Source organism: Blennius ocellaris, assembly GCF_963422515.1.
Source record: "Blennius ocellaris genome assembly, chromosome: 14".
Taxonomy (NCBI): domain Eukaryota; kingdom Metazoa; phylum Chordata; class Actinopteri; order Blenniiformes; family Blenniidae; genus Blennius; species Blennius ocellaris.
Window position 1 is genome coordinate 15,532,181 of NC_137663.1, and position 26,471 is coordinate 15,558,651.

Below are 26,471 nucleotides of genomic sequence, written 5' to 3' on the forward strand. Positions count from 1 at the left end.
ATACCTTTATTCACTGAGGAGTGAAGTATTGTCAGATGTAACAACACAGGGCTTCGACATATTTTCTGTCCGGGCCTACCCTGTGTTCACCCTGGATGAATAGATAGATGGTGGGAGATTTTACCTTGTCAAACAGAGCAATGTACAGTGAGAAGCCGAAGCGATCTCTCAGGTTGATCTTGTCTGCGAGTGCGTTGCAGAGCTCGCTGGCTGTGGTGGCTGAGTCCGCAAGGAGGGTCTTTGTGGTGCCGTCCATGAATGTGACCGGAAGCATGATGGGCTTCTTGGATTTTGTAGCCTAACAGAAAAACAAACCTTAATCTTAATCGAGCCGTCTCCTATTGAAATGATCTCTAACTTTGGTCTTGGGTAGCACATCATATTAACAATATTTAAACAATGTACCTATCACATCTTTAAATAACACAAACACAATAAAAAGTCCAGGTAATCGTTGTGTGAAAATTCTTTGTCCTAAAACTACCTTAAGTAGTGGAAAAGGCTATAAAAATACCATTTACACAAATTAGTAAAAATGTGATGTTGTCGCTACTAATATGGTAATAGGTAATATCTCATACATATACAATAAGACAAAATTCAACCTCAATGTCAAGATTGAGCCAAACATTTACGTAACAATCAGAAAAAGTTTTGGAAAATGTAACTTTTCTTTTGAGTTATTTTGATCCCTTTATGTTGTATATTTGAATAAATCGTATATTATTAAGTCTTCAAATATAGTCTTGTTTGTCAATTTGTCAAAATTATTTGTTACATTTTTCCATTGAAAATGTGCTTTAAAAAATGTTTTTTAATAAATTATTTTACCCTTTCCAGAAAATACATATATATTGGGAAAAGACATCTCTGAGATCTCTGGATTTTTTCCCTGCTGCTGTTGTATCCTCATTTTAAGGCTTCCGTTGCACACTATTGAAATGTTTAGAAATGACTATGACAGTGACATCTTCAGTGTTCTCTCATTATATATATTCAGTGTACAAATAATATTTTTACACTAAAACACATTTCTCTGACTGTTGGATTTTTACACTTCAGAGGAGCTAAAGTGAGCAAATGACATAATACATTAGATAATGTACCTGCAGTTCCAGCCAAGAGGGCGGCTGCGTTCGTGTGCGGTTAACAAACGTCCTGCGTAAACGTTCCTCACAATACGGAGCATAACCAGGAGGGCCGTTGTTCAAGAACGTCCGCAAATACTGAAATTAGAGTGGATTACAGAAAAGTTGCATCAAATCAGGACAAAAACAAAGAAAAACAAAGCCACTGAATTCTCAGAAAAACCATGTTCAAGAAAAACATCTGGCCTCAGCCTCATAAGATTGACATTCATTGAGTTCTTCTTATTGAATGACATATACATTTTTTTTTTTTTTTTTATATTTAGATATTTATTAAGAGAAATGAACTACCGGTACATTAAAAAAAACAAACTTGTCAACTTGATATGTAAAATAATTTCATCTGTTTCATCTGTTTCATAGAAACACTATGAAACGTGGACCTGATGTAATAACTCGACTACTAAACTGGTAGTGAAACATTTAAAAACAAAAACAAAAAACAAACAAACAAGGAAGCAGTCAAAAAAATGTGATGCTAATAATAAAAAAGTACATCACAGCTTTAAAATTAATTGGTATCTATAGTTATTATAAATATATATTTTTCATCACATATTCTTTTAAGAAAAAAATAATTTTAATCAGCAAAACCATTGACATTTCTTAACATTTTTCTCAATAGAAGTTAAAAAATGTTTAATATAAATGTTGCAGGTGTAGTTTCAAGCTGATGCAATTGTATAGAAGATGGATAGCTTTAAGTTTTCTTACCTTGACAAACTTTTCAGATGGGGCAAAGCAGCCAAGGCAGAGAGACAGCAGGATCCACCCTCGGGCATGGCTGCTTTTCGACGGGTTCTGTGTGAGCTGTTTGCAGATCTGGCAGTAGATCTCATCCCTAAGAGAGAGAGAGAGAGAGAGAGAGAGAGAGAGAGAGAGAGAGAGAGAGAGAGAGAGAGAGAGAGAGAGAGAGAGAGAGAGCGAGAGAGAGAGAGAGAGAGAGAGAGCGAGAGACGAGAGAGAGAGAGAGAGAGAGAGAGAGAGAGAGAGAGAAAACAAAGCTCATACTTCTAACGAACAACACACATCTTTCTTTATTGATATAATCGATAGATTCAGGGTACAATATGTCATATTCTTGCTTTGTGCAAATCAACAGAACCTTAGTCAGTCATGATGTCATCTGAACAACTATTTGTGCTGTGCTAATAGTACACCTGCTGGAGTTGTCCAATACGCCCCAGTCTGTTTAGACTTGTGTTCCCCTTCTGTATTGTGTTACTCAAAAAGCAGCTGGAGGAATCATTTCCAAAACAATGGCTGAAGTTGTGGCTGCTTGTAAAATAAGACAAAGAGGTTTTTGCTACAGACCTCATTAAAAATATGCACTGTATATGCTTTGCAGTGTCATTTAATAAATCCCTCACATTCCCGAGTGGATAAGACCACCTGATTTCAACCAATGTATGCATTTTTCTTACGGCAAATTCTATTAATAATAATCTACACGTGGGTCACCTGAGGGCGGGCCGTAAGATGCCGTTGCCAATGATGAAGTGAAGCTTCTCCAGATTTGAGGTGGGCCGGTCCTCCAGCATACTGTTACCCTGAAGACTGTAGTCCACCTCCGTCAGCCGTCTGGTGACCTGCAGCAGACATTGAACGAATGTGATTACATTTTGATTCAAAAATAAAACAGATTACAATTGTTTGAGATATTCTGAGTGGCATGCATGGAATTGCAAAGCAATGGTGATGAAAAAACCTCCAATATATCACAACAACCACATGATAAAAAAAAAGAATATTCAATTGATTTGATATAAAAGTTGTGGCTGCAGCTATAAATGGAAATAAACTGCTGATTTTAGCCTTTACCTCCTCTGTGATCTTGGATTTCCGCTTCAATGTGAGTGACACCAGTTTATGCCGGACACTGTTCCTCTTCTGGCTGTCTATGGAGCTGTTCTGTAAACATGAGCACACACCATGACATGTTATTTGGAAATCATCTCACAGACAAATCTGCTGAGACAAACGCCAAGACAATCTCACCTCTCCTTCCACTTGCAGCTCCTGAAGCTCTCTCTTGTACGTTCTCTTGCCAAGGGTTTCGTAGATCTTGGTCATCACGGGGATCTTTTCACTGCCGTCATTGATCACCATCTGACATTTTGGCTCTGGGAGATCCCCCATAAACCTCAGCACAGTTATCCACACCGCTAACGCCGCCTGCAGGACAGGATGAGGTCATTCATACGGCTATGATCCAGGTGACACAGGTTCCATTTTCATCAAACACATGTTTACACATCCAGAGTAGGGTTGTTGGTAAACAGTTGTTTAGCACGAGGGTGGAATTTACTACCAGAACATGCCAACCATGCAACCACGTTTATAAACCAACCAACCAACCTGAGCAATGAAACATTATAAATACTGTACTCCACCAGACAATACTGCTGGGAGAGCAAATGTCAAATCCTACTATAATGTACTTTTTGTCTATAGTTCTTCTACCATAACCAACATGGATCATACGGTAGTTTGTATTTATTAGAAACAGGGCTTTCCCTGCTAAGGATGGAAGCTGAATGATACAAACAGAACCAAAAGTAACTAAAGGTAACTTCCGGTAAAGTTTGCCTATTTACAAAAAGGTCAAAGCGCACTGACTCTGCCTGCAACAGACTTCAGCTTCTGACACAAATCATACTGATAATGGGCTATAGAGTCATTATGTGTTTAAATCCGTCGAGTCCATTAACACATTGTGGTTTTATGATGAAAGGTCAGACTCACCAGCTGGTCTCCCTCGTCCTCGTGAAAAAGCAGCGGCTGCTTCAGTGGCCGTCTGATGTAGGTGTGAGTGGAAACGCCCTGAAAGTAGGTGGCCGCGAACTTGGAGAATTTGTAGTCAGATAAATCCTCCTCATCCTCCTCTGGCAAGGGCAGAGCTTCATTCACCAGCTCTGCTTCAACGTCCTCCCCCTGAGGTTTATTTTCCAAGTCCTGGAGAAACACAACACCCGAGATTACTTTCAGCACAGTTGGTGGAAAGAAAAGTAAAGCATACAGGAACTTGTTCGTGTATGTCTACGATCTTTCAGGGCTTTGTCTCAATTTGTTTTGATGACCAACGTTAACTATATTATTGATGGCTAAAACATCACGATTTACTCCACCATCAAATGAAAGGCTTTTCCTTGGTTGGAAATTTGGTCATAGATCATCCCTGGACTAAAAAAAAAACATGACTTCTCACCTCAAAACCAGCTGGTCCTTGTCCGTCCTGGTTGGGCAGTGGCCCGGTGTTCCCCAAGAACCCGAACATGCGGTCAACCATGTCAGAGTGGTCGACTGGCTGCTCCTTCTCCCTCTCCATCTGCTCCAGCATCTCCTTCTTCCTCCTGGCCTCCTCCTTCTCCTCCCGGTCCCTCTCCTCCTGCTGCTGGACCAGCTGGACGAGCCGTTCCTGGTGTTTCCTCTCGGCCTCTGCCTTGGCCCGCCGAGCCGTCATCTGGTTTCGCAGCTGCTCCTCTTCGGCCAGGCGCTGGCGCTCGGCTTCCAGGCGGTGCTGCAGCTGTGAGTGGAGGAGAGAGGGAGGAAACAGCGGCTTTACAGAGGCAGGCAGAGTGTTACCACAGCTCGCGCTGAACTCAATACCTTACTGCCTTTCTCTGGCTAAGTTGGACCTACTGATCTGCTAAAACTAGAGGAGAGGAGCTGAAGGCAATCTTTTTCTTTCCTGTTCACATGTAAATGCTACAGAAGCATAAATCTCTGACTGGCACATACACGTGTATGACAATGACAACACATAACAGATGTCTTACTGGATATTTTCCCCCCAAAACTCCATGAAACTCCAAGACAAACTGACATTAAGCAACCATTTAAAAAGCAATATGATTTATTCAGCAGCCTTTAAGAACAAGCAAAATGAAAAGTTTACAATCACACATGCAAACAAGAGTAAACAGAGTGAGGTAAAACCGTATCATATAAGGTTTTCTGTGGTGACATTTCAGGCCCAAAGTGTTCAAAATTAAATAAATAACACGAATGAAACAAATTGCAAAATGACTAACGATTCAGACAATGTGGCTTTAGAAAAGAGTGGCATTCAAAACTTTTTTTTTAAAAGCAATTCCATTCATATGTCTGAATATTTTAAAAGATATATTTCATAGCAAGGTATTGATTCAATTCTGGAGTGAGATTCTGGAGCGAAAACCTTTTATTGGTTTTTAATTGATTAATCCTAAAAATGCATGTGGGTTAAGGGAGGGTGGCATGAGGGTCTTTATTACTTCAGAAATGTACCGTTCTATTTGTATTGGATTGAAAAATGTCAATAAAAAGAGTTGGAATAAAAATGAATGAGAAGATTTTATTAGCTGTTTACGTGTGGTTATATATGACTAATTTTCTAACATTGATTCAATATAAATGGAATAATATATTAAGGTGATTCCTGTTATGAGATAATGACTATGGACAGCAGAAAGCGGAAGACTTTTTTTTTTTTTATACTCAATATGTTACTAAGGCATCTAATTGATTTATCTACTGAAGATTATCTGTGAGGCTGATCGCTTGTTGCAATTAAAAACACTTTGAAAATAATGCTGCTTGCATGGAAAGGCCAGCCTAACTTTGCTTTAAGTTTAATGACACATGAACATTGGCAAAAACACAACATATAAGACAAAGTAACTTACTTAATGTGGCTTATAGAAACAGGTAAACTAGACAATGCAAGCAAAGCTAGCAGTTCCCCCCCATTTCAAGTTATTATGATATACCAGAGTTCTACAACCCACTACTCTGTCTCTTAAGCCCCTCCATAGTGGCTCGCTAAAGCACTCAGAAATTAGGAGTAAATAAACAGTTTTAGCTTATTTTTTGCATACCAGACTCAAGTTCAACAAGTTGCTTCTTAATATAAGTAGTATGATCATCTAAACAAATAAAAGAAAAACATACGTGAAAATACATATACAGCTGTAGAAACTTAAGAAGGATAACACAGCTTTAGAAGCTGTGTAAAGTGGCAAACAAACGGGTGTTTTGATCCAAAGGTATGTCAGGCTAAGCTCGTTTGGATGTCCATGAGTGTTTGAACTTGTATTTTATACATTTCCTTGTAAAATCAAACAAACTTCAACTAACTGGTGTCGATAGACAGCTATGAGGTTACATTTAATCAAGGCATCAGAAACACAAATAATGCAAGGCGTTACAGTTTCCTCTAAATAAATCAAACACATGTCATGTCTTCTCCTGCTCAGTCACTGGTGCTCTGCTCTCAGCACCACTTGCCCTCTCTCTCCGGCACGACAACGTGATAGAAGTAGCAGTAGTAAATACAATGGCTCTTTACCTCTGCCCTGAGCCTCTGGCAGAGGCGTTTGGCTATCATGCCTCTGGTGTAGGCCTGGATGGTCAACACGGCCCGAAGACGTCGCCCAAATGTCTGCCGGATGAGGAAACCACGGCAACGGGCTTGGATGAGAGTGATGCGAAGGCGAGTGAGTCGGTAGCTTCTGTAGTGCTTCCTGGACCTGTAGACCGCCTGAAGACGCAGGAATCCCGACTGCATCTGGAGGAGGGAAACATACTCCACAGGTCACACAATTACTATTTCACTTGATTGATTTGTGTCGCTGATAGAAGACTCAAGTAATGGAAAGTAGAAAACATATAGTTATTAGTGTTTTAAAGAATGTTTTAATGCACGAAATGCGGTAAAACTTCATGCTGACGGAATAAAAGACTCACAATTTGGTAATTCTTCTTGCATCGATAACCCCTCCAGACCCTCTGAAGAAATATCACAGCACTTCTCAGCCTGAGGAAGTTTGTCCTGCAAAGAGTGATGGAAGAAGTTAGATTTGAGTCCAGAGCGAAGGTGTTTTGAGTCTTTAAATGATGTTATTAGAGGTGTCCTGTAGGAAGATGCTCACCTCTCTTTAAGTCCTCGCACAGCTTTCTGTATGAGGATGACCTTGTCGGTGATGCCTTTGTCTCTCTCGATCTCCAGCTGCATGTCGTGGTGGTCCTGATGGAGAATAACATAATGTGACCAAGAAGAGATAATTAATTAAAACGTCATGCTTTGATTCTGAGCAATCCAATATAGTGAATGCTGAAGTCTAACTTGATGACCAATTGATGTTTTACAATCGCAGTTTTACAATCATGTTTTTTTTGGGATAATTTCTTCTATTTCAATTTCAATTATCTATTTCAATTGTCTCTTCTACTGGTTTATCCAGTTCAGCTGATCCTATGCTATAGGCAAAGGCAGGGTTCACCCTGGACAGGTTTCCAGTCCATCACAGGACAAACACAGAGAACAGGCAGTCACACAAACTCACATTCACACCTTGGGTCAATTTATGGTCACCAAATAGCCCTAAATGCATGATTTTGGACTGTGGAAGACCCAGAGAAAACACACACACGGGGAGAGCATGCAGGCTTCACGCAGACAGGCCTTGTTGCTAGGATACGACCGAGGCAAACTAACCTTCAGGAATATCTTGGTCTTTCCAATCTGCCAGTCGTCGTGTTTCCCGAGTCGGGCCAGGACTATCCGCTGGCATGTCCCTCGCAAGTCCTCCTGATTAATTGAAAAATGACTTATTTCAATTGTGGATTGTCCTCAGATTTCAGCAGTGAACATTTCTTAGTGTATGTGAGAAAGTTCCTTTCAGTTCCTGATATACTGTTCATATCGATGCACCAGAGTAATAATGCAAAACGATGCTACAGATATAAATCTTTTCATTAAAAAAAACCTAACTTCCCTAAGACTCAGAACTTCAATTAATGTAGTCATTGAAAATGTGAGAAATGTGTAGGAATGCGTAAGTCTTAAAAATATCTGTTTTCTTTCGGAGACTTCGAGACACATGGCAATGCGATATGAAACAAATAATATGTTTCTAATCTAAACAAAGAAGTTGCAATAGTTTCTATGTTTCATTTCAACTTTCTCATTAAGCAGATCATCTTCTTCCAATAACCTGTCTCCTTTTTCCTCACGCCGACCTCCTCCTTGTCCTCCCTCATTGCATCCATTTACCTCCTCACTTTGCAATATGACCAAACCACAGTTTGACCAGGATCTGAGAGTTGAACGAGACAACAATGGTTGTGCTTTCACCTGTATGTGAGCAGGTTTGACTCCCGGCATTAGGACTCGGTAACGATCGACAAATTCACCAAAGGTGTATCTGATGGGATAACCCGCTCGCCTGATCCGGATTGTCTCCATCATGCCGGAGTATCGCAGCTGACGGATACACAGCTCTCTGTCAAATAACTGAAAAACAATACAACGCACAAACAGACATGCAACAGATTAATCCAATGGTGCTCTGCAGAAATGAATTCCCCGCTACCACAACCTCCAACAAGCTGCACTCACCATGGGCCTTTTAAGCTCATTAGGTTTAATGCATCGAACGAAGAACGGCTGACACACGCTGAGCGTCCTCATCAGCATCTCGAGGGAGCGTTTGAACTGGCTGCTCAGAGTCGGGGAGCGTTTTCTTGTCTCAACGCCCTGAAAACACACACACTTACACTGTTTCACACACACTCGCAGACAAACTGTCCATATATAGCCATACATTTCATTTTTCCTAATAGTTCCTAATACTGTGAAGCTTCAGGTAGCCCAGGCTTTTATCTGATAACCTCAAGTGGTAAAGGATTTTAATGGTTTTTTTTAAATAGTCAAGCTCCCAAAAGTAGAAATCTTTGAAACCAGAATGAAACACAATTCTGAAACGATTAACTTCCTAACGGGGGCTGGTGGGATGCACCACCACTGTGGTCTACTTCAGTGAAAACAAATAAAAAAAAACATCAGAGGTCAGGAGGAGAGTATATGTTTCTTTTTTGTTTGCTTTTTTAGCAATCAGACGGTATTTATATATCAAAATGTGCTGCTACATCCAACTTGCAGAATTGACTGAATATTTCACACTTTATAATTTAATTTCCCCTGTATGCGTGAATGAAATGGGCAAAATATTAGGAACACCAGGGTTCATTAGAAAACTCCATACATTTGATCTCACAGCTTCAGGACGACAAAAAAAATACTCTGAAATCACACATTTATATATTGCAATTACAATGACATCACATGACACATGACACATTTCAGGCAACTCATTTTTCTAACACAACATACACAATGCAAAGAGAGAATGCACACACATTATAGCTCTCGCACATCATATACAAGTGAAACAGTTCCAAGTCTCTGACAGCTCTCCTCACAGTGATCCTCAGAGAAAAACCGAAGCTCAAATTGTTCTGCTAAAAAGCAATTATCTCTTCCTTTCGTCAAACCACATGAGCGTTTCCCTGCACGGAGGAGGACTGCGGGAACGTGTCAGAGATTTGCAGATTCGCTTTTCATTAACTCCATGCTAAAAATCCTAAATGCTCCCTCTTCCCTCTGCTTTTCGGATACAACAACCTGTGGAGTGAAAAGAATGGCTTGAGGAGGTAGAGGGCTGCTGCTATGGACATCTGGATTCAGCTTTTGAGGAAACAAAACACACACAAACACGTACATTCACAGAGGCGCAGTGACCACGTGTTGCTGAAGGCTGTTGATTACCTTAGGAGCTGGGGTGCTGGGCTGCTGATAGCCACACAGAAACTGATGTGAGAAAAAAATAGGGAGGAAAGAGAGAAGAGAGAGCAGAGCGAGAGGAGGAGTGTGCCATTAGCAACATTGTGAGGAGAAAAGCTGATGGGAGGCAAAAAGTCGCCACTGATGTTATCACTCAGAGACAGCAGCACCTTAAACGGCATAAGACGAGAGCAACATGACAATCATCTCTCAAGGTATTAACAGATCTGTTGGGCTCACCATGGCCACATCAGCCTGGAAGATCTGCTTGATGAACTTGTTTTTGGACGAGTGGACAAGCTGGATGATGTCGGTGTGGAGGCTGTCTCGGTTTTTCTCCAGAAAGCCTGGAGGAACAACGTGGGAGTAAATACCACGAGGGCGTAGTTGGTCCTTTTTAGTTGAGAACGATGCCAGAATGATTTGAGAAAAATCTGTGTTATGTGATAACTAGTAAAGCCTGAAGTTACAAAAAAAATACTTCACTGTCCTCTATCTCACTGTGTTCTATGTCAAAATGTCACAGAGGTGCTAGAACTGCGGAAACAGTGAAAATGTGTTCCATGAATGAAGTCTGGCTTGTGAATAATGAAAGGGTGTATCATAATTATCTTGTTTAGGTTGAACTCTAAATATATGTTAAAATGTATTCAAATAACTTAAAAGAAGAAAAGCATAAAAGTGAGCGACAATATAGACTTCATTTCCACCTACTGATTTGTACATTTCTGTCATTGTTTTTTTACTTTAGTACTCGTTAAATGTCTTTTTCATTTGTTGGTATCGAGTTAACAATTAAATAAAACAAAATCTAATGTAATAATGCTTGTTATGACAATGGAGCATATCTTATTTTCAAATTCCAAATTTGTTCATGAATTTAGCTTGCAAAAGTTTAGTTTTGCAAATCTTTTACTTAAAAATGTACATGTGGTCACAACTTCTATGTTTCTAGTTGCAATATTTAAGAATAACACAATATTACAGCTATTGTTCAGGTGAGAAAAAAATGTATTTGATTTAACTGATTTAATTACTAAAGCAATATAGAAAGAATCATAAATCACACAAACTACAAAATAATAGACAAGTTGAAAGAGGTGAATTTACATCATAAATTATCAATAAAAGAGAATGTACCTTTGGTTTCATAATGCACCACTCCAGCAAAGTGCTGTATGCCAAACTGGGTTTCGTACATGTTCTTAGGAGGGATGTAGTTGGAGTTGAGCTTGTGCTGCGAGTTGAGCTTGTAAAGCATCGTCGCGTCTGTTCCCTGGCAAAAGATAAAGAACCACACATCAAACCTTGTCATGGTAGTAAAAGCTAAAACACAGTTAACAACAATTAAAATAGATTAGGATAGAAATACTATAGTAATGCCAGAATGAAATTATTTTACCGCATTGCATCTAAACAGAAAGGAACACACAGAAGAAATAGAACATAAAGGTAAAATATGAAATAAGACAGGATAAAGCCAAAATAAATAGTATTAAATAATAATATGTACAACAATTGAATGTTAATATGTACAGTAGCACATCAAAATAGCTCTATTTTACGCATTTCCATGCAATATGCAGGAAACATATTCAAAAATTGAACTGAGTCTTGTCCTCAACAATGTCTGGAGCAGGTATATTGTAAGCATGGAGTTAACATCTCAATTATGAGCTGAATGTATTTTATACTGAATGTGCATTACCAAAAACATTTTATGCCGATTTAAGAACTTCAATTTCCATTCATCTATCCAACTTCTAACCCACTTGTCCTAAAACTTGAATTTATATGTTAGAAATAACAAAACACATGGCGCCAAATATGGAGACCTCTTTTGTTTCACCTACTTCCACCTCCATATAGACATGTATGTTTAGGTATTTGTTTATTTGCTAATAAAAAGTGATCTCCATATTTCTTGTGATGATTGCACACTTTCATACCTTTGGGAATTTGCTCTCCTCATCAATAAGGGAGATGATGTTCATGGGTTTGTTTGCAATCATATCCAGGGCGTCCTGGTTGTCAGTGAACTCGATGTGTTGCCAGCTGATGTCCTCCAGGTTGTACTCCTCCTGCTCCAGCTTGAAGACGTGTCGCACAAAGAACTGCTGCAGGTTTTCATTGGCAAAGTTGATGCACAGCTGCTCGAAACTGCAGCAAAACAAAGGAGGGAGGAAAAGGATTGAAACAGGAGAATTATTGGAAATGACCATTTTTCAATGAGAAGATGTTGATACTTTATGAAAACAGACTTTAAGAAGCTTCGCTCCAAGATTAATTACCTGTTGACAATGAAGTTTTCAAAGCCGAAGATGTCCAGGAGCCCGATCGACCTTCGCAGGATGTTACTCTCACAGAAAGGAGGGCGGTATATGGCAGCATTGATCTTGTCCACTATCCAGACAAACAGCCTCCCATAAATCCCCTGAATTAAAAAAAACAAACAAACACAAAATACATATCAAAGTCTCCAGAACAAGAAGATATCCTGTATCTATTGGAGCAGTTTAAAAAATCATATTGATTTATTCGTTTTTTTCAGCCTTTTTAAACTGAACCTATCATGGCTGACAGGATCTGACATATGATAATCTCATAGCCATAACTCAAAGCCTGTTTTTGTTACCTGCATATATGTAAAAAATAAACAACCTAATTCACTCATTGCACATTTTATGACAATTTTCCCATCATAAAATGAAAATATATGTAAAGGGAACAAAGTTATCAGACTATTAAAATACCAATAAGTCCAGTTTAAGTACACAAGTGAAGGTGAAACTGTATTTATGAGCTGTAATTGTTGGATTCAAAAACACTAATCTATTATATGTGTGAGTTTATTTGAGGTTTTGGAATAGCAACATTCAAAGCGCAACAACTTCTACATTCTCTGTGCTCAGACAGTTTTTCAAAGATTTGTACCTTGACAAAAGCGTCCCTGACATCCAGGCCTTGTTCTACACTGAGAGGTGTGGCAACGGTTTCACCGCGTGTGATCAAGGTCCGAGTGGTCAAACACACCATGACGTCTTTGGGCTCCACCTGAAGTGCAGTTTGCAACAAGGACATCAGTGGCTGATTGGGATCGAGTGGAAACGTCAACAGAGAGACTTGTGTCGAGAATGGAAGTACTTCATTATTCATCATTGTAAAAGACTTTTTTTTTTAATCTATCACATCAATGTGGAAGTCCATGTACGCTGCGTCGCACACCTCCATTAGTGCAGCGGCCGTCACCAGGTCAGGAGATCTCACCACCACGCAGGCATCTAGGTTGTCATAGGTTCGAGCTGAAGGACACAAGAAGAATTGTTCTACCTCTGTGATTAACGTCCCTTTGACCGTCTTTCCTGTGTGTGCTGACTCACCCTCGAATCGCAGGTTGCCCATGTGCAGGATGGCAGCCAGCAGCTTGGAAATCTCCCAGTTCTCTGTCTCGGTGAACATGAGGACCTTCATGGCTGACAGGATGCTGGAGTAATCATTCAGGTCGTCCCGACCGTCACACTCGGTGCAGTTACCCTGGAAAGTGTGAAAGACAGATGATTGCACTTATCTTTTTCTATTAAGAGAGATAAGCCAAGGTATCTGCCCATCTCAGGAACTTCTTAAAACCACTGAAAGCGAAACTAAAATCAAAGCTTCCACAAAGCAGTAGAGGTGGCTGAGTACAATGTCATTCACGTCACGTTTAAATGTTTTCCATCAATGTGCACATTTTCTGAGAATACCATCAAAAACACAGTAAAATAAAAATAATTTTTTTATGGATATTGGAAAAAAAAGGCTGATGCTCCTACTGTCTGCATTTTAAAAAAAAATCTCCAGATATCAAAAAAGATTAAAGTAGCCATAAAGAAATATCATGAGATGGTTAACTAACAGGCAGATTTAATAATACTTCACTACAAATTAGTGCTAACTGACAAATTAACACTCATCTCTCGCTACAATTGAAAAAACAAAAAAATAAACAAAAACAGAATTGCATTATATTTTACATTAATGAAAAAAAAAAATGCATTTGGATACATAAAGATCAGCTTTCACAAAGTATTCAAGTACCTATGAGCAAACTTTGTTTGAGCGCTATGGACTCACCATGGTGAGGTAGCAGTAGTCTGTGGCACGTCCCAGGCCCAGCTTTGCTTTCATCTCAGGAGCCATGCCCTTCAACATACAGTAGAAAACATGGTAGTTCCTCTCATCCGGAGCCTGCAGGGAGAAAAACAACAAAAGATATGTCAAAGGACAATAAAGCTGAAGCAACTTAATGATAATTTGTGTCAAAACCACTCAGAAATAATATATAAAATGTAGAAGATATCTGTGTGGCAATTTAACAAATCAAGAACTGATCTCACAGTGTTTACAACTGATGTGAAGATGAGTTCAATGTGGACGAAGGCGTCTGAAGTCTCACCTGTCGACACACACGGGACTTCTCCAGCAGGTACTGCTCTATTTTGGCCCCTTCGATGGCCCCTCGTTTGTTAAAGTGGATGTCAATATACTTTCCAAAGCGACTGGAGTTGTCATTACGAATGGTCTTGGCATTCCCGAAGGCTGAGAGAAGTGCGAACAAAATAAAACACTGAGGTTCTGGAGAAAAGCCCAAACTCAGACACAGATCAGCAAAGAAAGTGATCCATGATTGTGACTCAATACATCTGACAAGTATATGAAAGCATAAGAAAGGTTTTGATGTTTTGGGTTTTTTTTCCGATAAATTCTGACCTTCGAGGATAGGCGTGGCTTCGATGACCTGCTGCTCTATCCAGGAGTGCTGACCACTGATTGCTGCCAGGAACTGCAGAATCAGCTTTGTGCTCTCAGTCTTTCCAGCTCCAGACTCACCGCTGGCACAAAGAAAGAATGGTCACGCGCTCATACAAGATACAATTTTCACGCTGCAGGTTAATGGGGCAATAAATGCTCAGATCCGCGATGTGCAATGTCACTTTGAGCCCACATGAACACCGGTGATGAACTCACCTGATGATGCAGCATTGGTCCTTGTTGTTCCGCTGCATGTTGAAGTAACAGTTGTCTGCTATGGCAAATATGTGTGGCGGCATCTCACCAATCTTCTTGTTGGTGTAGAGGCGGATGTGGTCTGCGGTGTAGATTGGGAGCAACTGGTAGGGATTTACCGCAACCAGAATGGAACCTGTGTACGTCTGCATGAAACCAAATGCAGATAGAAAGATTAACACAAGGACAAGACTAATAATGTATGTTTATTCACAATCTTTCAGAATATAGATGTTGAAAGTCTTCGGGAAATGTTATCGTGCTACCTTAGAGTGCTAGGGTATTATGGTATAAGTATGATCTGACAGCATAAAGTGAAGAGCTCAGGAAGTAACTTTATATGAGTAAAAATTTATAAATATGCCGGGGAGATATAAGGAAATAAATAAGTGATTTCCATGTGTTACTAATAAGTCTTGGCAATACAATGTTTACCACTGCAAAGTCTGTTAAATGGTCTTTGAAATGGTGCCACATTTTTAGGGGACATTAACCTGTGGGACGAATTCAACAAATGTTCTCTGCCAGTGCCAAATATGAAATTAATTCATTTAACAAAGAGGAACAAGTCATGTGAAGTTATTCCATATTGGGAGAAAAGATTTGGAAACTTCCTTAGGTGCTCGTCACGCAACTGCATGTTTCTTACAAACGTTGAGTCAAGCTCAACCAGTGAAAAAAAACGGTTCCTCAAGATGTATTGCAAAGAAGCATTGTTTCAACAAAGAAATAATCGACCATTCATTACTAAAGTAAAGTTTAATTGTTCTAATGATGTACTGAGCTCAGGAGTTTTGATGGTGCTCACTGAGAAACGACGTTTTAGTGGATTGGCAACGAAAGTGCTCAAATCAATTCTGTAGCTCTGTTACTGTATTTATATAAAGCAAAAGTGACTTTAGGTCATTACTAAAAAGAAACTCCCAAAACGTGGTTTAAAGTGCAGAGCCGACTTCACCCAGGGGGCACCAGAGAGCTTCTGAAAATGCATAAGATCAAAATAAATCTGAGGGTCAGATTGATGCAAAATTACTTTGAGCAAAAATCATGGAAAAAATTTTGATTAAAACTACTAATTGTTCGATTAAAACACATTGTTAAAAGTGTGATTGACAAATTAAAATGAGGAAAATAAGCAAAACATGTACAAAGATTAAAAATAAAGACTGGTCAGACATTTCAAACTGAAAGCATCTAACGAGCACAACAGGTTTAATATTTTCTCTGGATACCAACAGTCATTATGATATATTAAAATCAGAGATAGTGATCACATGAACTTATTTGAGTTTCCTGAAGTTATAAGATTTGAAACTGTGAACACTAAGCCATTATTGATGTCAAGAGTATCCATGAATTTCAATAAACCTCAATGACAGGTGATATATTTGTTTTTTTCTTGTGATTGTGCTGAAGTAAAAAATTGATGTTGATTTAATCGTGTGGTTTGAATTCAAAAGTGCCAAAAACATTATCTGACTACCAAAGAATACCACTGGGAAGTATTTTAAAGGACTGTAAGACAGGCATGGGGGTCTCTGTTTTACCATAGGGAACCTCTTGACTGGCATTTACTTACAGCCCAAACTAAAAGAAGTAACATGCAGGACAGGGCTTAAATGTGCCACCTCTGACTGGATCTGATCAAGATGGCTTTACCTTGCTTCTGTCATGTTCATGTACAACTGTCAACTTGTTCCATGTACTGTTTTATTGGACGCACACATGCACGTGTACGTATTCACCTGTTTTATATCTTGCTCTATTTGAAAACGTAAAATGACATTCATGGCTACTATCAACAGTTGCTGTTAAAGATTTGTTAGGAGAATGCCAGGTCAACATACATAACTTTATCAAATACTCACCCGTCCACCACAATTAGTCTACAAGGAGAGAGAATAAACAGCCAAATGGCTCAAGTTAATAAACACAGTTATGTTTAAGCATGTTCCTCTAAATGAGCTGTATTTAGTTTGGTTTAATTTGCTTTACAGTGAAGGTAAAAATGTTTAAAAATATCTCATGATAAAAATGAGAATGGTTTACAAAAGTGATTTAGTTAATTACAAAATCACACTAAATCATTATTACAGATTCGAATTTGACTGATTTGTAGTTTAGCTTTTAATCCTGCATGCATTTTTAGCATGAACATAAATCAGCAAGGCTACTTAACTGACTCAAATTTGATGAAGAAGTTGAAATGGAAATGAAAACGTTATGTGGTCAGTTTTCTGTCTTTGTCTGTTCTATGTCTGTTTACTATCAGTCACTAGTCAAAAGAGCGAGGAGCAAACATACTGGTTTATTTATAGCAACAACTAAACTCCGCTGCTGAAAGTACAAGTAAACAGCTTAACCTGAGTAAGACCTTCACTGGCAACCGCCAGCTCTTAAAAAAGCCCGTAAATCACAAATAATTATGCTGCAGGTGAGTCTTAGAGGGGAATCTGAGGGGTTACTAACGTAGATGACACATTCGTTGTAGCGAATGAGCAGATTGCGGAGGATGCCGGCTTCGTTGAGGTCACCCAGGCGGATCATGTCCTCCACCCCATGGATGGAGGTTGGGTGCATGGGTTTGATGTGGGTGGCATTTTGGGGTGAGATCCAGTGTTCCTGTGAGAGAGAGGAACAGAAACAAGAAGATAGTTCATTCGAATCTTCTATTGAAAGCTTTGTACTGAATACTTCAATTTCTACTAGATGTATTATTTTTGTGACACTGTCCCCTCTGTGCTTGTAATATTTCACATATTTGTCTCTCTTTTGCTTAAAATAAAAACACCAAAGATCTGTTTCTTTTAGGCTGGAAATGGTTCACACAATGACATCTGATGTATCCAATTACTTTAAGCTTGATTTGATCAATTTGTAGAAAAGAATCTACAGATAGTAAATTCAATATGGCTGATTTTGCACAAAACTATATGTGTTAATTTAAATAAATTCTATGTTTGGATGGACATGACAAGAATATCCCAGGTTCAGACCCAGAAGGCCTTTCTATGTAGAGTTTGCATGTTCTCTTTGTACATGCTTGGGTTTTCTCTGGTTTCCTCTCACAGTGCAAAAAAAGTGCTGATAACTCGTTGTCTTTCTTTCTTTGTCTTGTGGTGGACTGGTTATATTGTCCAAGGCGTATCATGCTTACAGTTGGTTAGCTGAACTCCAACATTGCATGAGCCACACTTGGTTAATGTGTGATTGATCAAGATGAGGATGGACAGAATCCCACATTTATATAACAATGAACCTCATATGTTTTTCAGTTCCAGCACATCGAGCCAAACACAAAATGCTGTGAACTCACCCGTCCTTCATCATCCAGGACGTGGATCTGTCCCGAGTCACAAAGTTTGACCACAGCTCCGACAGGGACGTCGAACTCTCGGCCCGTTTTAAGGTCCAACCACACATAGTCCCCCTGAGTCAGGAATCACAGGTCCACTTAGACACAACAACAGTTCACAATGATGGTATGATTCAGAAATATATGGAGAAAGTAATGAGGGATGAGGAATTCAAATCATGAAACAATGCTTGAAGGTAATACAAACTGCAATGTTGAGTAATAAGTCAAAACATTTCTGCAGATTTTATCTTCCAAACTGAAGCAGGACAAAGATTTCAAGGGTCAACTTTGACTTACAACTTTTTCACAACACAATACATTACAAAGAAAAAACTGTGAAATATTAAAGGGGTGAAAATGAAAGTTTTGAATGACATAAATAGTGATGAATAGCAAAATTATTAACATTGTTTTTCTTTCAGAATTAAAATGTTAAGGCACATTTTTTAACTGGTAGATCTATGCAGACCAACATTGGTACAAACAATATTTATAGTTGGGAGTACAGATTCATCTTCTGTACTGAAGTACATCAGTACCTCTTTTCAGAAATACTAGTGTGTGTGTTAAGTAAAGGTGTTGAATAAAAACTTTTATTCCGAATAATGCCAGTTCTTTTGCCAATTCTATGAGCAAGCATTATGTTCAGGGTAACCCTAAATGTGCAGTAAAAGCAGCATGTGTGAGAGAAGCGGTTGCTCTGCTGTCACTTTAATTGTGTCATTTGTTCCCAGAAAAACTGTTTTGTTCTGATAATTTATTGTGTAAGCTGGAATACTCCCACATTTTTAGCTCACTGAACAGGGGGATTTAGTTTGGGAAAAGCTCAACTGTGACTCCCTTCAGCCCTCAAATGCCATGGTGTACTGCCAGGGAGGGTAATTTTAGTGATTTCATTTAATCTACATTGAGATTAAAAGCAAGCTTTAATTGTTTGCTGCAACTGAACTGATTAATTTGAAATGATTCTCACACACACACACACACACACACACACACACACACACACACACACACACACACACACACACACACACACACACACACACACACACACACACACACACACACACACACACACACACACACAAAGCGTAACAAATTGCTTCAAAGTAGTGAGAATTATATTTATATAATTCAAAAGTATTGGTACATACAAAAAAAACAACACAAGAAAAACCTAATACTACATCAACTGATATTTAAATAAAGAAACATTTGGAGGGTCAAACTTTAAGGTAACATTTTAAAAAGATATTGTCATTCAAATTCAACAAACCAAGACTTCCAGTTCTGACTGAACTGCGTCACTCCCTCGAGTGCCACCATGAAAACGAGAGGATTCTTGGAAAAACCAAATCTGGCTTTCAAAGAAAAATATTTGGCTCTGACATAAACTGAGCTGCGACAAAACCGAAGAAGCTTTTCAGTTTCTTTTCAGATAGTGATAATAGCACCTGACAACTCTGAAAAAAAAACGTGTACAGCTCCTTTATTGACGGAACTTGTCATTTATCCATAAATGTATCCGGGGGGTGGATAGAGTTGGTATTTTCTCCATGTCAACTGCTCATTTTGACATTGCTAACAGAATCTGAGTTTGTGTGACCGTCTCTACTCGCCTTTCATTCATCATTTAGACGAAGCTGAATAGAAATAGATGAAGGATGTATCCTAACCTGTCTTTTCCAACTTTTCCACTGACACTGCTACATGACTATCGTTACTACTACAGAAAACAACTTAACACATGAAGAAAACCAAAAAACCAAATAAGAGGACTTCCACATCTTCATCTTCTCATCAGATCAATGATGTGGTTATAAACCAAACTATTATGTGAAAAAGTAACCCTATAGTTATAACACAAACATGTGTACATTTCATCCATCCGTCCATCCATCCATCTACATTTCAGCAGATCTATTTTTGAACAGTTTAGTATACAAATACAGAAATAATTTGCACAATAGATGATATAATGCGTTCTGATAGTAAAAGCAAACCTATTGTGTATAATTTCCACGAAGATTACACTGATTCAAAAGTTCCCAAAGCACTTCACAATGTTAGTCACATTCTCACTCACACACCAATGTTGACACCTGCCACGCTCAATCCATCCATTCATAGCAGTTCAGGGTTCAGTCAAGGTGGGGATTGAACCTGCAACCTATTCTGAGATGCCCCAGAAAAAAAAAGCTCTTAACAAATTATAGCAGAGTCACTTTATCATGGCAAGAAAAACTTCCAAAACTTCATGTAAACTTTGTCACGATCTTGGCATTTAATAGGAAATATGAGCTCTCAGCTGCTGTACTGACGGCTTGATCTTTTTCTAGTTAATGAAACCATTTCAGAAGTCGTATGCTGTGCCTCATACTTTCCTAAAATAGCTGCAGACTTCAGATCCTGTTTGTTTAGACACGAAGCATAAAGGAAAAGCCTCTGGCAAATCCTCATGACAGAAAACACCACAACAGAAACCTCAAGTGCCCTCCCCCCTGAACATAAAAAACAGTGCAGACCTCGACCTTAAGGATGCTATTTTCTGCCTCCATTTAACAACATCCAGACGTCTCTCTTCCAATGAGATTCATAGCCGAGGCTCTGAGCCCAGATTGAGAGTCTGAGCGTGCCCTGCAGGAGTCTGGAGGGGGAAAAAGGACCTGAGATCTGCTTACTGAAGAGAATCTATTGATGGCCTGATATGTGGTGACTGCGGCTGACTGAGTGAGGAGACACGCCGGCTTCTGTCTTGACTCAGGAACACAGAAGCATAAATCTTTCTGGTTTCCACTCGATTTTTATTGCATGTGTTTTATTTCTCCTCCTGGTTATTACAGGCCATCAATCCTCCCTTTTGTTTCAATTTGTCTCCTTTAAACTGAATTTCAACACAATAAATCCACTGACTGGTCTCTCATGACCAAAACGAGGGAGGCATTTTGTATGAAGTGATGCAAACAGAATGAACAGCATTTAACAGCTTAAGAAGGGTAAACGGTTCATGAACTCACTTATTTTTCCTCGATTTATATTTCCTTCACTAAGCTGCAGCAATCGCAACATCACCCTTGCAGGACGCACTGTTTTTATAAACGCTGGTTTACGATGCAGATAAGCAGACAGCAATTAAAATATCAGTGAAAGATAAGATAAAGGAATCAGACTAAGAAGCAGTTGAATTCGAAGATGTTTAAAGTTGAAGTAATTTTGAGGGAAAAAAGACTGAAATACAATCATTCGGACAATCATTTTGACAATTCTACAGATAATCTCAAATAAGTTGAGGCAGACGCATGACGTTATAATAAAACATGTGACTTCCATTTAGAGCTTTTTATAATCAAAGCAAAAACAGGAAGTCTTGGCATTGTACTAATATTGATGGAACTCTTCTCTTTTGAAATTGTCATTTTCTGAAGCATCCTTGTAGAGTTTAAATCAAAGAATGAGGCAGCATGAAGAATGTGCGGAGTGCAAATATTTAACTTCAAAGGTAGGGAATACAAGTAAAGATTCACCACAAAAGTAATTGTTTCGATAAACTGAGTTTCATCTAATGAAGATCACTGACCTGTTGTAGAATGACCATGATTCAGCCTCGGGTTGGTTCAAGGACATCAGAAGTCACCATGTGTGGGCTCTGCGAAGAAACAAATATCATGTCACCAAGAGAGAAAAAAATAACTCCTCAGTAATAGAACATTTGAAAACATGAAAACTAAACATTTATGATAAAAGTGAACGTTATACAAGCAAATTAAACCATTACAAGTACAAAATAGAAAAAAAACAACAACTGAAAATACAAGGTTTTCAAGCCTGAAGCCCCAGTAGATCCTGAACGAACTTTAAGATGATTAACAGGACAGAAAACGAGAAAATTCTTTCTATTTAGGTTTTCTTTTCCCTTAAATGTTCACTTTAAGATCTTATCAATTAGAATAAAGATCTCACTTGTAAATTTCGGCCCTGCAAAACCGGCTTTCAAGTTCAGATTACCGACATTACCATTGGTGTCAAAGCAGGGACAATCAGTGGCGTGGTTATGCTGTATATGGGAGGGCAGGAAGGGAAAAGGGGGTGAGAAGAAGGGCGGGCTGCAGAGTTAAAGGGTCTGGTGGGGGTTGTTAAAAGCTTACTTGGATTCCTGGGGCTAATCCGATGCTTTAAGTATGAGGCAGAGTTGTTGAACTTACAACTGCTGAATCATTTTCTCCCCCACTGATCCGTCTTTCCTTTGTTCCCCTCATTCAAAATGACAGTGATGCAGCACCGTGCACAGCAGACTAGGCAGGTTTATTCATATGGCACCGTTCAGACACAAAGGCAGTCACTGTGCTTTACAAGAGGTTTGAAATACATTGAAATAAAACACTGAAGAGCACTAAAAACAAACTACAAGTTGCATTTAAAAGCCAACACAGAATGAACTCCAAAAGGTAAAAGCAAAACAATAAACTGTGAGAAATCACATACATGAGGAAATGCTTGTGCGCTAAAAAGACAAAATGTAGACTGGTTGAGCGGTGGGGATAAAGCATGTCACATGGGAGGGGCTAAATGTATTAATGACCCATTAGTGGTTCAATAAGTGGATTAACATTTAGTTGGATGTGACTCACCGCAGGCCAAAGAAGTCTGTATTAAAGATCCGTCCTGAAAACAGGCACGTACACAATTCAGAGAGCAGCTGAGCTGCAGATATACATTTCAATTCAAGCCGTCTGTATGAACTGTAGCTCGCTGCAACGGAGCATATGCCAGGACAGAGCCTCTTAGTCTGGACCGCAGGGGGTCGGTCTGGCCAAACACAGACATATAGATTTGCACTCAACTTTACAGTGAATTTCACTTCACTTACAGCCTTGTTTAATGAACTGACCCACACAGATCTGCTGTACGTGGGATTACTGATCAATTATTATGTCAATTTTGATTAAACATTTTAATGCTTAATATTTTTGCTTCTGTTATGTAAAAATATGCTTTCGAGGGGTTTTGCAGTCTGATTGAGTTTTGTGTGAGATTTACAGCAGATCTTTGCAATTCCACAGCTTCTGATTCATGTCAAAATCTGTCTGAAGTTAAAATATGTCCAGATATCAACCGGGACATTTTAACGCATCCATCCCTTTCATCACTTTTTCCCAAGTTACTAAGTTCTAATTGACTGATAAATCTACCTCAGATGTTAGAAGCTGGACTGGTTGCCAGTTTATTACCAATGCAGTTGACTTGGTAACTAATGGATTTCACAGCCCTGTCAAAGGAGGACAAAAAAAAAAAAAAAAAAAAAACCTAAACTAAAACGGAATGTCTTGGAAAACAATGTAATAGTTGGCTGAGATATTTTACTCAAAGCCAATAACATCAGGAAACCAAAAGCTGTGGACATATTTCAATCAGGATGGATTGATGGATGGATGGATGGATGGATGGATGGATGGATTGATGGATGGATGGATGGATATTCCCTCTCGTACATTGAGTGTCAGGGTTGCCCCACTTTTCATCACTCTATCCAAAGACACTGTTGTTAACCAAGCAAACCGAGGACGGTTAAAAGTTTTCTTACATGGCTAAAAATTAAATGGCCCATGTCTTTTAAGTAATAGAGGGAAAGTGGGTTTTGGAAATAACTTTGTATTTCATTTTCACTTCCCTGAACCATTCCGTGATTATAATCTCTTCCCTGCTTGTCGTCTTCATGATCATTTATGCAACGAACATTGTTAGAAAATCTCCTTCGACATGACGGCAAGTCAAAGAGGCGCTTTGTTGCACCTCAGTGCTCAAAACGTTTACGTTCCATCATCGCAGCTCACCAGACCTCGACTCGACCTGGTCACGTAAAGGCCCACAACAGTCCTGCTAAAGCCTCGCTCGCTAATCTGTATGTGTGGTCCATAATGCCGTTCGGACAAGTATGTGTGCTGCACGTGTATGTGTCACTCACATGGCAGGGGCTCAGAGTCGTGGGCTCAGAGCGGCGTGAAACTCTCATCATCGGTCATGGAAGGTAAAGAGACATGCTTCCCTGAGCTCTGCAGTTCTTCATCTGCTGGAAATGAAAGTAGAATATAGAAGTTTAATTGTGACCATCGTTATTACACGTGAAAAGTAAACCTGCACAAATTGTTAATTAAACACATTAAAGTAATTTAATGCATCTGATAACTATATTCATATATATTTTCTTCATGATTGCAACAAAAAATGAACTAAAATTGTAGCATTGCATGAAATACAGTAAAACAGCTTAGCTCTGCATTGGCCAACTGTAATCAAATTGTTCTCTGGGCTAAGGGGCTTTACTCCCTGATCCTCCAAAAGGCTTATATGCCGTATATCTGATGGTAAAATTTATGTAGTAATGTAAGCTTTTACTTATAGTTGGCAGAAATCTCCATCCAGACGTGAAAGATATACACACACATTAGCCAAAGTGTGACCACAAGTTGTGAAACTTAGGTTCTTTTAATTCAATAAAACCAAGCATGAAAAGTAAGGACATTGGCAAAGCTTGTTTATTTCCTGTTTGTTGCTGTCACATTCAGAATTAATATGCATTTGTGGGATGAGCGGGGGAAGATGAATCTCTTCTGCCAATGCCAGAACAGCTTCCATACATACATACACACCTCATCCCACAAATGCATGGTAATTTTATATATATGCAAGATAATTTAAAAAAGGTAATAAGCAGACTGTCCTATGGAAACAGAGTTAATTAAAAACAAAACAAAACACATTAACAGAAACACAAATGTCCTTACTTTTTAAGGTGTTAATATTGATATTACCCAACAGAATGATGTCCGAGTAAAAATTAGTCAGGTGGTTTATGGGTTATCTTTAGTGTTAGATGTTTCAGTTATATGTTTTATAACACAAAAATCTCCCTTCACACCAAGCTGGATGGTGTGTAGTTATGAACAGTTAAATCATCAATACATGGTTCTTTCTGCACATATTTCATCCAGATTTGTGGATGTAAAAGTTAATTCTTGAGCTTGGAAGCAGCTGTTGAGCCACATTGGAGGAAACTCTACCAAGGGACTATTTACTGCTTCCAGGTGGAAATCAGAGTGACAAAGATGTGATGTAAAAGGTCCCGTAAAAGGTTAGTAACTCGATTTTGAATTTAGAGGTGAAATATATTCAGACAAAAAAAACTCCTTCAGCTAGGAGTCCTTACTTTTTATATCATGTAGTTTAAGAACCTTTGAGGAGTTTAGAATGTATTTTATGGTTATAATTTCATATTTCATGTCTTGTATATATTTATACTTTAACTGTTGTTGTATGTGTGTGAGAAGAGGTGGTTTCTAATGGGACAATATGACACAAATAAACAAGGCAGACAACTGCATCTACTTGTAGGGTATATAATGGCTGCTTTAAGTGCTGGCACAAGTTGCAGCAAGCAGTAAGAGGCTTTGGCCTAAAGCTACAGTAGAGCAGGAGCACTGTGGCCTGGCCATGGGGTAATAAGCCCTCAGTTTCAGCCTCTGTTCACCTGCCCCACTTACCCCTCAGCACAGGTCCTTTCTTCCTACTCCTGCTTTGTTTCCCTTCTTTGAATTCTTGTATCGGGAAGCACAGACTTGACAAAAAAAACGAGGATGAAAAACAGAAGAGGATGAAGTGCTCTGTTTCTGTCGTTTCTCTGTTACTCCACTTCTCTTTCTTAAAATCATCCCCTCAGGCTTCACCTGCTCAGGTGTGCTGTGGTCCCGGTGTCCCTGCAGGTGCTTCAGTGTGGACGGCCTAGTCACAGTTTGATGTCTGGGTCATTCCCGGTGCTCTCTCTTGCTGCGTCTCATTCATGGCTGCTGATCCTGATTAGCTGGGAGGTGGAGCCTGTTGGTGGCAGATACAGAGACCAGCTGGGGGGTGGAGAGGGAGGGGTGATCCAGGTCATGGTTTCCAAGTTGTTGCTCTGGTGCAAATTTGAAAGAGAGAGTAAAAACACAAAACCAAAATCATCTAGACAATTAACCAGGAGATGTTCAGACCCCCCCCCCCCCCCCCCCCCCCCCCACAGAGTCTGCACATATGGAGAGAAAGAAGGCTGTGAGAAACTATGGCATTCTTTCAACGATGCTGCTATAAACTATCTTCGGATTGTCATAAAGCAAATATGCTTGCAGTTTCTTATAGAATGCAGTACAAACTACTATAAAACATACACAAGGCTGTATTATTGTAGTGTTGCTGTGACACATCTTATTGAGTGATTCACTCATTAAGTGTAGTTGAAGCTGAATGCAGTTGGTAGGAGGAAGATGTTCTATCATCTGAA

The 26,471-nt window shown here is 39.2% G+C and overlaps 1 protein-coding gene across 1 annotated transcript in view; it reads right to left on the reverse strand.

The window, feature by feature from the left end:
* The window catches only part of myo7ab (myosin VIIAb), a 34,046-nt gene extending 9,856 nt beyond the window's left edge, over positions 1 to 24,190 (reverse strand). Inside the window, exons 1-30 of the mRNA XM_080508780.1 lie at positions 24,123 to 24,190; positions 22,789 to 22,822; positions 21,738 to 21,806; positions 18,116 to 18,229; positions 17,269 to 17,421; positions 14,761 to 14,945; positions 14,503 to 14,624; positions 14,189 to 14,331; positions 13,867 to 13,980; positions 13,134 to 13,287; positions 12,979 to 13,055; positions 12,688 to 12,807; positions 12,045 to 12,187; positions 11,703 to 11,913; positions 10,894 to 11,029; positions 9,994 to 10,100; positions 8,530 to 8,667; positions 8,266 to 8,424; positions 7,627 to 7,719; positions 7,061 to 7,155; positions 6,876 to 6,960; positions 6,478 to 6,696; positions 4,357 to 4,674; positions 3,894 to 4,103; positions 3,147 to 3,323; positions 2,970 to 3,059; positions 2,610 to 2,737; positions 1,863 to 1,989; positions 1,107 to 1,226; positions 125 to 298 (exon numbers count right to left, since the gene is read on the reverse strand). Of these exons, the coding sequence (XP_080364906.1) occupies positions 125 to 298; positions 1,107 to 1,226; positions 1,863 to 1,989; positions 2,610 to 2,737; positions 2,970 to 3,059; positions 3,147 to 3,323; positions 3,894 to 4,103; positions 4,357 to 4,674; positions 6,478 to 6,696; positions 6,876 to 6,960; positions 7,061 to 7,155; positions 7,627 to 7,719; positions 8,266 to 8,424; positions 8,530 to 8,667; positions 9,994 to 10,100; positions 10,894 to 11,029; positions 11,703 to 11,913; positions 12,045 to 12,187; positions 12,688 to 12,807; positions 12,979 to 13,055; positions 13,134 to 13,287; positions 13,867 to 13,980; positions 14,189 to 14,331; positions 14,503 to 14,624; positions 14,761 to 14,945; positions 17,269 to 17,421; positions 18,116 to 18,229; positions 21,738 to 21,755 (3,930 nt within the window). The 5' untranslated portion in view covers positions 21,756 to 21,806; positions 22,789 to 22,822; positions 24,123 to 24,190. The remainder of the gene's footprint in view (positions 1 to 124; positions 299 to 1,106; positions 1,227 to 1,862; positions 1,990 to 2,609; positions 2,738 to 2,969; positions 3,060 to 3,146; positions 3,324 to 3,893; positions 4,104 to 4,356; positions 4,675 to 6,477; positions 6,697 to 6,875; positions 6,961 to 7,060; positions 7,156 to 7,626; positions 7,720 to 8,265; positions 8,425 to 8,529; positions 8,668 to 9,993; positions 10,101 to 10,893; positions 11,030 to 11,702; positions 11,914 to 12,044; positions 12,188 to 12,687; positions 12,808 to 12,978; positions 13,056 to 13,133; positions 13,288 to 13,866; positions 13,981 to 14,188; positions 14,332 to 14,502; positions 14,625 to 14,760; positions 14,946 to 17,268; positions 17,422 to 18,115; positions 18,230 to 21,737; positions 21,807 to 22,788; positions 22,823 to 24,122) is intronic.
* Positions 24,191 to 26,471: the final 2,281 nt, after the last annotated feature.